Source organism: Filicampus tigris, chromosome 1 (genome assembly GCF_054856515.1).
Source record: "Filicampus tigris isolate MCC_2025a chromosome 1, RoL_Ftig_1.0, whole genome shotgun sequence".
NCBI classification, from domain to species: Eukaryota; Metazoa; Chordata; class Actinopteri; order Syngnathiformes; family Syngnathidae; genus Filicampus; species Filicampus tigris.
Genome location: NC_141217.1, coordinates 12314337 through 12325571, shown reverse-complemented (window position 1 = coordinate 12325571; position 11235 = coordinate 12314337). Strand labels below are relative to the sequence as shown.

General features: G+C 41.5%; 2 protein-coding genes across 4 annotated transcripts; one reads left to right on the top strand and one right to left on the bottom strand.

Annotated features, from left to right (window-relative positions):
* Positions 1-174: 174 nt before the first annotated feature.
* LOC147152803 (splicing factor U2AF 35 kDa subunit-like) lies at positions 175-6966 on the bottom strand. The gene is made up of 8 exons (XM_086024117.1): positions 6875-6966; positions 5550-5637; positions 5398-5464; positions 3957-4006; positions 2884-2982; positions 2672-2805; positions 536-628; positions 175-439 (listed from the first exon to the last, which is right to left on the bottom strand). Exons 1-8 carry the CDS (start codon positions 6916-6918, stop codon positions 331-333), a joined length of 684 nt encoding a protein of 227 aa, XP_085880243.1. The 5' UTR covers positions 6919-6966; the 3' UTR covers positions 175-330.
* Positions 6967-7023: 57 nt separating this feature from the next.
* Positions 7024-10811, top strand: btla (B and T lymphocyte attenuator). Of its 3 annotated transcripts, XM_086023912.1 has the most exons (6): positions 7494-7960; positions 8383-8709; positions 8788-8829; positions 8979-9086; positions 9972-10006; positions 10097-10811. In XM_086023912.1, the coding sequence occupies exons 1-6, from the start codon at positions 7852-7854 to the stop codon at positions 10331-10333; spliced, it is 858 nt and encodes a 285-aa protein (XP_085880038.1). In that variant the 5' UTR covers positions 7494-7851; the 3' UTR covers positions 10334-10811. The 3 variants fall into 3 exon arrangements, with proteins under 3 accessions (XP_085880119.1, XP_085880038.1, XP_085879953.1); XM_086023993.1 differs by lacking the exon at positions 7494-7960 and adding an exon at positions 7024-7105 and having other exon boundaries at positions 8383-8829; XM_086023827.1 differs by having other exon boundaries at positions 8383-8829.
* Positions 10812-11235: the final 424 nt, after the last annotated feature.

The window sequence follows — 11235 nt, the reverse complement described above, 5'->3', positions numbered from 1 at the left end:
TGCTTCATTTCTTCACTAATAAGAGACATAACCTTCTACACACACAAACACACAGCACCCAAAACGGCACTTGGTTTGAATTATTTCCCACACGTAGGAATGTAGCACATGTGCATCTCTTCAGTCTTGTGGCTTTTTAAAAGACTGAAGTGATACTTTCTGAAGTAAACAATGCAGAGTAACAAATCTGTTTTATTGAGAAAGCAACCAGCTGTTCATAAAAAAAGGGATCAAAGAAAAGCACGTTAATAATTCACCAAAAGTCTAAACAACTTTTTCACTGTGAGGGTTTTAGAGACGGGTTTGGGTAGAGCGTTTTATCTTCCACCTTCAGAACCTTCCTGAGCGTTCTCTGTCTCTCGACCTCCGTCTTTCACGGTCCCGTCGCCGATCCTTAGAACGGGAGCGTCTGTCCCGGGAGCGCGAGCGAGAACGTTGTCTGTTGGCCGAGAAAAGGCAAATCAGTTCATAACAAAGGAAAAGATGATTAATGAATTTAACCAACTGATCTGCACAGCGTGAACGGGGTCCGAACCTTTTTCTACGGCGTCCGTACAACTCTCGCCGAAGTTCCCTTGATATAGGTTTCAGGTGCATGAAGTTGCAGAAGCCACCTCGGGTGCACTCTCTGGAAGACAGTTTGTACGTATGATCAAATTGCATCGACCAGTATAGTGGTGATGGGTTGCACTGTGCCGTAGAGTGGAAGGTCTTAGACTGGCCAAGACAATCACTGGACCATCACCCAATAGAGTATGCATTTCATCTCCTGAAGAGGAGAACCACCCAGAAACAAACGAGAACTGAAAGAGGCTGCAGTAAAGGCCTGTAAAAGGATTTCTAATGAAGAACGCAAAAGTCTGGTGAAGTCAAAAGATTGCAGGCTTGCACTTTTGGTTCATTTAATAAATATCTGTTCCAATACCTTTGCCCACTTGAAACTTGGATGGCTTCAAACAAAATATGCTCTGTCCTGAGTGGTTCAACATCTTGATGTATAGTACAGGGAGTCCTCATTTTATGAGCGAGTTACGTTCCTACACTCGCGATGTAACACGAATCTCCACGTATGTCGGATTTCACCATTAAAGACGAAATTTACGTCAAAATACTTTGCATTAAAAACAAAACAAAAATACGTTAAAATAAAAAGCATAAGATGCTGTACTTATCATTACTGCTGAGAAGTGGATGGAGAAAGAGGAAAGGAGGGCGAAAAAGGCGGCACGTAAACAGACCAAGATCAAGACACTCTGCATGCTCATTGCTCAACCGCAAGGAATGCTGGTCTTTGTAGTACAGGAAGTGCTTGTATGCGTCAGTGCATTGTTTGGCGCGAAACCCATCGCAAATACACAAGCAGAGGTAAACAAGCTCAGAGACGCAGCACAAAAGCACACTTTTGGAGCGAGAAGGAAACCGGCTGCATCATGTGGTGAGTGGCATGAATGTCAAGTGTTTTATTGACAGTTGAAAGTAACAAGCGGAAAAGATGTCCGTTTGAGTCATGACGACTTGTGTCGCCATACACGGTGGCTTATTCAAATGCCGGAGCAACTCTGTCTGCTCAATCATGTAAACGGTAGGGGTGGGCGATATGGGGAAAAAAAAAAAAAAAAAATCGCTCGATATTTTGTGCAAAAACTCGATAACGATAATTTGACAATATTCTACAAAAAATACTTTAAATCTGCACTTGCTTCACAGACCAATTGTGGATTGACAGTGTTTGTGAACAACATCTCTTTTAAATTGCTAAATATATACATCCTGTTGATTAAGCAAAAGATAGTGTACAAATCTATGTAAGTACATTTTATTTTTACAGCACTTCCGTGTTTCACATGGTGGTTAATATACCTGCAATAACAGGTATGTTTTTAATTGATTGGGTTTTTTTGGGGGGCGGGGGGGTTTCAATCCACAGAAAAAGCAGCACTCAGTTCAAGTGGAAATGCTCCCGTTTGGGCGCAAAGGACTGCAAGGCTCTTTGCACCTTTTAATCTTATGTGAGGGACAGCAAGAAAGAGGCGGTCAGCAGAACCGCAGTGGCCTCGCAGGACAATGAAAAGAAAAGACGCGAGATCCACCAAAATTGGAGGAGCCTGACCATTAAGCGCTCCGTAAGTGACTGTTAAAATTTAGTCCTGGATGCTAAAATGAACAGATAGCCATTGCAGGGATGACGAAAACGTTCAATTTCAAAGCAGCAGCACAGTTCAAGGTGTAGGTTTTGATTCTGTGTTAGGTCAAGCCCGAGGATGATTACGCAACACATCTTTTTAAAGTCATTGCACATGCATGTAGTCATAAAGAGCCTGAAATCAAGATTTTTTTTTAAACTTCTGCTGTTCATGTAATCATCTTGAAATGAACCTTTTCAGGCACACCTGATGCAAAGCATCAGAGGAACTTTAAGAAGCGTCATCTGGCCAGCCATCATTCTATCGGATTCGTGTATTAACATTTCAGAGCAGCTTTTGAGGCTTGGGTTGTCCGCCTGTTTTACATGTGTTGTCCACTTGATGGCATAAGAGCGCTTGTGTCCAACAAATGAATGAATGAATTTGAACTCAAAATGTATACGCTGGACAGATGTATTTTTGTTTTGTCTGTTATAAGTACATGATCCATTTTTCATTTTTCATCCTGACTGTGGTGAGTTACTCACCCCATTTCGTACTGGCGGCAGCAAGCTTCCCTGAAGTCAGTGACAGGGGAGAGCTCAGCGTGGACGGGCTGGGCGTTGAACCAGCGGTTGTTCAAGTCCATGACAGCTTTTTCCGCGTCCTCTTCGCGACGGAACTGCATGCAAAATTGGAAAAGTGGTGGTTCTTGACATCCCAAAAGGAAAACTGAACAATTTAGTCATTCACAAACTACCTTGACATAGACGTTGCCGACAAGATGGTCACCCAAGTTGTCACAAACGTTCATCTCTTCCACTTCCCCGTACTTCTCCTCCATCTCCGTGAAGACCTCCTGCACAAATGCATGTTGAGTTTATTCAGGGGCCAAGCCCCTTTTTCAAGGTCAGATTCCAAAGATTTGCTTTGGAATTGTTGGGAAACCACAGAACCGCAGCATGCAAAGCTCCTGATATGAAGGTCGGATATTCTTCATTGATGAAAACACAACTTGCATATTGTCGCTGTCCAGTGAAAAATACTTATGTCCAATTATGTCTTGCGTCCAAATTTTAAATGTTCATGTTAATGCAATGTCTGTAACGCGGAAACACCATTCACGTAAAAATAAGAACATTTAAAAAAATGGACATAAGTGTTTTTCACAAGGACAGTGACGATATACTGGGGGGACTAATCACTCATTACCCATTTATTTAGGTTCTTTTATTTATTTAGGTTGGCTCACTAAAAGAGGAAGTTAACCCAAAAATTCTCTTCACTACGTTATGTTCTATGCAGCCCCACTAGTCTAAACACGGCATTCTGATTAATATTGTGTTTGTGGAATATGAGATAAGCAGCAAACTCCACCGTTTTTATTCAATTTCAGGGGGCGGCCATTTTGTCACTTTCTGTCTACTGAAAATGACATCACAGTCATTCAGGGTTTGAGGTAATCAACCATGGCTCAGTTTTAGAAAACAGGTGAGCCATGATTTGTCATATCTTGAGCCGTGAGCATCTGTGACTTTTTCAGTTGACAGAAGTCACAATATGGCTCCCCCCTGAGATGGCTAAAACGGTTGCATTTTGCTGCTTAACACATATTCCACAAATGCAATATTAATCAGAATGCCTTGTTTAGACCAGTGAAGGCGCATAGAACATATTATTGCAAAGATTTTTGGGGGGTTAATTAAACTTCCCGTTTAATTAAATCATTATTTCCACCCACTCTATCCAACCAGTCATGACAGACGTGAATAAACAAGATCTGGTTGACATGTTACACTTGGGGGGGGGGGGGAGATACAAAAGGTCACTCACCTCAAAGAACTCGTCATAGTGTTCCTGCATTTCCACATCACTGACGGCACCTGCAGTGACACGACAGCATTGTCAAGAACCTCAGCTGGGGACATGTACTCTGCCCGGGCGACATGAAATAATAACAACAGTCTTGTGTGTGTGTCTTATGTTGAGAAAACCTAGAACTTGGCCTGGTCGGCTTCCTCCTGGCTGTACATGTTTTCATTACGCGCAGAACGTCACAGTCAGGTTCTTGATGTACTCACAACAAACAGAATCTGGGGTCAGCGACCCGCTTCTGTAGATTGGACATTGTGTGCTTAGTGTCGGATGAGCGCAAAGCCAACCGGCTCAGACAGACAGGTCTTCATACATAGAGTCTCAAAGTTCTCGTCATAGTTAATCCAAGCAGGGTTGACTCATGGGCAGTTTTTGGCCGCTACGCCCGAGGAATCAACCCTCCTTGGATGTTTGTTAATTAGTTCAATGTCAGCAAAAAATGAAAATCTCAAGATGCTTTGTGTACCAACACCGCACTGGCACAACGGGTTTTTAGACAGGAAACTGCACCTGGCTCCATCTCGAATCAAGCCAAATTTATACAGAAACTGTGCAGTACGCTAAAATAAGTGCAGTCGGTGCTGGAGGTTCCTACGGATGAAGATGAACTTACAGTGCAAACCATCAGCAGACTTGGGCACAGTTTTCAAGGTTATGAAGGTAAATGTTCAAGGGGGGAAATGGTCTGAAATACAAAACGTAAACTTCTGTGACATACAACAACGAAAAACGTGGAGCTGGGGAGGGAAAACATGTTATTAGAATCCGCCGGAATTGCATCTTCATCATATTTTACGAGCTCAAAAAGAGCTTTACATGCTTGTGCCCCAAAACCCTAAGGTCCAAAGGTTGCAAGTTCCAAAATTTGACTTTCCTGTCTTGATACAAGATTGGAGATCACAACGCTAAAGCTTGCTGTGACTGAGCACAGAAAAACAGCACAGAGGCCAATTTTTTTCTGTGCCAAGGTCAGGTTTCTAATCAGAATGCTGATAAACTTTTAACCAACTCAACTGTATTTCTTTCTAGAAAAAAAAGTGACAACTGAAACAAAAATGCTGCACATACTAAAATCAAACATATATACACACACACATATATAGGTATATACACACACATCTATACACATACATACACACATCGTGTGATTCTAATGGGGGGACGTGAAGTTCGATGATGCAAAAATCCAGCAGGTCACGTGTCCAGTTTACTGTTTAACGACCGAGCCTGTTAGTGGTGTACTTTTCCCCACCAAATGTTTGCTCTGGGCGTTGTTCCAAGACCAGACGTGTTGATGTTTATGTTCTCGTGTGTTGTGTGGCAGGCAGCTGTTTCGCCAAAGTGCCACACGGCAGAGCTACCACATTAATAAATGACAGGAAGTGCGGAGGATACTTACAGCGTGATGCGTCGGCCGTCTGTGCGCTGTTCTGCGGGTTACGGTAGATGTTTTGTATCAAAATGGTCTGCGGAGAGAATGAGCAATTCAAAGGGAAATCAAAATGAGCACGGGGTACATTTGTAGAAATTGTTCACCAACATCCTCCTCACCTGGCTGAAGGTCGGTTTGTTGTGCAATCTCGAGCAGCGATCTCCATGTCTGCAAGCTCCGATTTTAAAATAGAAGGAACAATTGACCCTGGAAGGAGTGAAGGACAAAAATGAACTTATGTACGTTTTGGAAATGCAATGACCTTTCAATTTGGTCAATTAAACTTTTGCGGATGATGAGTTGGTTCGCTGGCTTTGCGCAAAGACCTGCTCTAGAACTTTGGGGTTTTCATCAGTGGTGGTAGTAGCAGGCCTTCCGCTGCGTGGCTTGTGAAGAACAGATCTCATTTTGAGAAACTTGCGATGAATGCCGTTAGGTGTAGTACACGATGGAGCATGTACAATGTCAGTGGGCGAGCCACAGGCAAGTGGAATGATACGCTCACAAAATATGCAAAGCCTAAGCTGTCAAATGTTGATGACTACACGCCTGTCCAAATGATAGCTGAAATGAAAAAAATAAATAAAGGGGGGCGGGCGTATAGTACTGTAGTGATTTTTGGGACACCCTGTATTTTTGTTTTGCATAAGCCTTTTCCAAATGGTCCTGTTAAGTGCATTCTTTCTCTCTCTTTTAGAGCTGACTTATTATTTATGTTTCATTCATGGTTCACTGGTTCACTTCCATCTGCATCACTTCTCCTTACATGCTGTCGTTCGACTCAAGAGACGGCATTATTTTGACAAAAATATCTGAGACAGTGAGTGTTACGACTAAAGCAAGTTAAAATGATGTTTTTTTTTGTTTTTCTTGCATTAGTTTCTAACTTAAACTGGGCATTGTTTATCATCGAAGTGATTGTACTCATCCGTTCTCACAAAATGACTATCAGCCACTTTGTTTAAACATATAAAGTGTGACTATATCATTATATAAGTATCTTGAACTAACGAGTATAGTGTAATTAGTTGGCTGCGAGAATTGGTTCAACGTAGATCATTTGCTGCTCGCCTGCAGCGAATTGAAACGAAACAATCCCGCCAATTTAGGCAACAACTTCATAAGCGACTACTAAAAAGAAGCTGCACGTAAACACTAGGCCGGCTACAACAATATGTGCTCTATGAGTATAGATATATACATATATATTGAGACGGTTTAGCGCCTTGCAGCTATAGATTTACGGACACGGTTTCCTGTTTCATTCATTGAGTTAGCTCAGCTCAAATCGTTAGCTCCTCTTGCTAATATCAGCGTATCTAACCCATTCATTACATGCCGGCACATACAACCGAGCTACCGCTCAAGCTTGGGAACTGCACTGGTGTTTTCTGGCTCAATCGTCTTTCTGGTTTGATTAAACAAAACAGACGAGAAAACTTACTTGTCTTTCTCTGTGCCGAAAATGGACGCCAGATACTCCGCCATTTTCGGCTCGTCGGAGGCGTAAGTAATACCTCATTACGTAAAGGAAGTACGTCATTACGTAAGGACGTGCAGCTTCAGGACGGGCATTTTGCGATGACACACATAACCACACTGAGACGCTGTCTTTCAAAAATACCACGCTAGTTTACTTCTAATACTGTAATGGCAAAATTCCATATCCATAAATGTAAGTTCATGGGAAGGATTCCCAGCTTTACTGTTTTCATTAACGAGTTCAAACATTATACTACGATTAGGTACTCTTTGAAACAGAAAGCAATTACAACTATTTCTGCTTGTGTTGAATTTAGTGTTTTATAAATACTTTTTGAATGTATTTAATCGTTTTGTTTTCTATGCTCTAAATATATTATTTTATAATTATTTATTTATAATATTATATATTATATAAAATAAATATTAAATATTTATTTATTAATTATGTTGTTTTATGTTGTATACTCCCTAGCGTTATGTTCTTGTGTGTGTGTGCGTGTGTTTGTGTGTGTGCGTGGGTGTGTGTGGGGGTGTGCGTGTGGGTGTGTGGGGGTGTGTGGGTGTGTGTGTGTGCGTGCGTGTGGGTTGCGTGTGAGTGTTACAATGCAAATTGTCTTCAGTTTGTTATTTGGTATATGTTAAATGAAGATTTTTTTTTTTTTAAAATCAAAAATACCACGCAAAGCGTTAGAACATTTGGCATGCGGTAGATGTGTGTGGTGTGATATATTTAATTCTGTCAGGTAAGCAGAGCATGAGAACACAAACTGTTGAGTTGTTTTGGTGTGTTGGGGAACTGCAGCTTTTACAGAAGCCCACCCACCAACCAACTCTCACGTACTTCCATTTATCATTTGCAAAGTTAGAACAGACAGAGGAAGTTGCACTTCAGTTTGTGTAAGCAAACGATCATGCACTGGAGACACTCATTTTTAAATGGCTGCAAGGAGAAGATGTGGAGTATCGTCCTCAATCATGAATCATTATTGGAGTGTGCTATTTGGGTCTATTTTGGTGGTGCTGCATCTCACTTCAAGTGTCAGCTGTAAGTTGCTTATCCTAAGAATTATTATTATTATTTGTTGTCCTTCATCGTCTGAGGACATAAAAAACGTCAGTATAAATCCTCACTCTTTCAAACTATATTAGGTGCAGGTGTGATGTATGATAGAGCTTTTGTGGTTTTACCTTTATAGGCTCGCACAGTGTATATGAAATTGAGAGGCAGTAGCAAGCGTTAGTGATTATCATGACATTCAAGGGTCAAATCAGGCCCTCCTTTGTGGAATTGGACCTACAGTGACTTGTCTGCTTGGTAAGAGGTCAGCATGATTGCTATATGAAGGTCTGAAACTGCAGTGGGCCATATTTACATTTACTATATTTTGCGTCTGAAGCAAAATGTTACTGCTGTCTTATAAATCTATGTTAGTGGCAATTTACATGTTTCTCATCCCCTTTGTCCAGATGGTGGAGACTGCCTGAAAATCACAGTGGGGCCGACAACTGATTACAAGACACCAACCGGGGAATATTTAGAGATTAATTGCACATACCACTACTATATTAATTGCACTAACCAATTGCCGTACAATGTCACCTGGTATAAGAAGGAAAAAGGCGCTTATGTGCCAGTGACCAGTGACTCTCATACTAAGATGAAATTGATTAAGTCAAGCGACGTGAAAACTATGTTTTTATTAAGCTTCACAAATATACAACAAAGCAATGCAGGTTTCTATCGGTGTCAAAGTCTACTCACCATAGGACAACACATCAAAGTGTCTGTGTATGGTATGTCTTTATATGGTCATGAACTGTGCTTAGTTTTGGAGGCAATTCTAAGATTACATACCACCTCTGGTTTTCCAGATAACCACATGGTACCCAACGTCGCACTTGGGAATGAAACCAGTAAGAATGTTTTTTTTGCAGCCAATTCTGTTATGTATTTGAAGATGAGTATTTTATCCATACACTAGCACACTGCCCTCACATGATGCTTTCCTACACTTAGATGGTATGTTTCTTCGAGGGAATAAAGTGGATCTTTCTGTCTGCAGGTATGCCAGGGGAAGGGCGATGGATGTATGTGTACTCTGCCGCAGGCACTGTGGCATTCGTCATCATAGTCATATTTATTTCTGTCATTTCAATGCAACGATGTAAAGGTGAGTAGTTTTCAACCAACCATCTTTTTATGCCAATACATACAGTACATTATTCAGAAAACGCTAGGTACTGTATATTCGGCTGTTCTATGACAAGAAGATGCATGGCAAAATCCACAAGTGGTTATATTCACATTGCCGTTCATATTTTGACTTCACGAGACCAAGAGCACTAACAATTGAAATGGCTTCAAACAGGATGTTCTCAGAGGAAAGTGTTCACTGAGCTTAGAATGTCATCAAGAAAGAGACAGAGAGATATTTTTTTCAAGGATATGTTCTATGCAAGCCCACTAATTAAACCAAGACATTCTGATAAATATTGCGTTTGTGGAATAAGAGTTAATCCACCCATTTTTAGCCATCTCCGGGGGCTGCCATTCTGTCACTTTTGTCAACTGAAAATAACATCACAACTACTCAGGGCTCAGGTAACGACCAATCACAGCTGACCTGTTTTCTGAAGCTGAGCCGTGATTGGTCGTTATCTGAGTGCTGAGCACTTGTGATGTCATTTTCAGTCGACAGAAGTGACAAAATGGCCGACCCCAGAGATGGCTAAAATGGGTGCATTTTGCTGCTTAACTTATATTCCACAAATGCAATATTAATCAGAATGCCGTGTTTCAACTAGTGGGCTTGCTTGGAACATCTTGAAAAAAAATATGTTTGGGTTGATTTCCACTTTGACTGTGGGCATGAGCTCTCTCTCGTGGTATGTGAAATAATCACTGAATCAACTGTTCATTCCGAATAATGTTACAGCAGATTAAAGTTGATGTAATTAAGTCAATTTATTGAGTACAGTCAGTGGTATTTAACTTTAAAGCACAATTAGGGATGTCCCATTTTTTGACATAATAACAATACGTATCCCTCATGCAGGTCACGCAAGGAGAGAGACACAAACTGAAACTCAAGTGAGACATCCTAAATCTTCTGTGCAACATAACACTTGGAAATGTTTATCAACAGTATCTATAAACGATTTATATTGATGTTTGCAACAGCTTTCTTTGATAAACCTGCAAACCGGTGCCAAACCACAAGATCTGCCAACCTCCTCCAGCAGCTACCTTGACAGTAAAACGGGTTCTGAGGACGAAAAGTGTCCAAAAACAACGACAAAGAAAGAGGAAAGCTCCATCATGTATGCCGCTCTCAACCACCAGCTGCCCGCTGGTGCTGTCGCTCGACCAAGGAGGCCCAAAGAGGAAAGTTCAGAGTATGCAGATATACGAGTATGACATATGGCCGGTGATGGAAGATCATCTTTCGCCCACATTCAAGCAAGGGAAATGACTTGTTACGCATGGGACTGAAACTAGCAGCTTCCTCTTACATTACACATGTCAATCTTGGTTTTGTAGGAGCTGCGACTTTCAGGGGTCATTGTTCCCCCCCAAAAAAGGTAGTTAGTTACATATCCAAAAAGTGTTTCGTATTATGAGCGGAAGGTGAAGCATGTTGCATAAATCATGGCACATGGCTGTGCATTGTGGGTGTGATGCTTGCGGCTTATGAAAGTGCTCAAGGTTGTCACTGCAGCACCTGCAAAATGAAATGTGCACGGTCATGACACTCTTTCAAGTGGTGCTCACGTTTGTCCCAGCGATTCTTGTATGTACCGCGATAATTAACGAGAGCATTCATAATGGATCGTTTATGTTCATGCTGTTCGGTAAAGACAAAACAAGCTAAATAAATAAAAATAATGAAACAATACCTCACTTGAGGGTCCAATGTTGCCATCTAACGCTGTGGAGGAACAGCAACCTTAAAGCGAGAATCAACCCAAACAAATTTTTTCCAAAGATATGTTCCCAGAAGGCCCACTAGTTGAAACACGGCATTCTTGTTAATATTGCGTTTGTGGAATATGAGTTAAGCAGCAAAATTCACCCGTATTTAGCCATCTCTGGGGGCGGCCATTTTGTCACTTCTGTCGACTGAAAATGACATCGCAACTGCTCAGGGCTCAGGTAACGACCATTCACAGCTCAGCTTCAGAAAACAGGTCAGCCGTGATTAATCGTTACCTGACCCCTGAGCAACTGTGATGTCATTTTCAGTCGACAGAAGCCACAAAATGGCCGCCCCCTGAGATGGATAAAAACGGGTGGATTAACTCTTATTCCACAAACTCAAT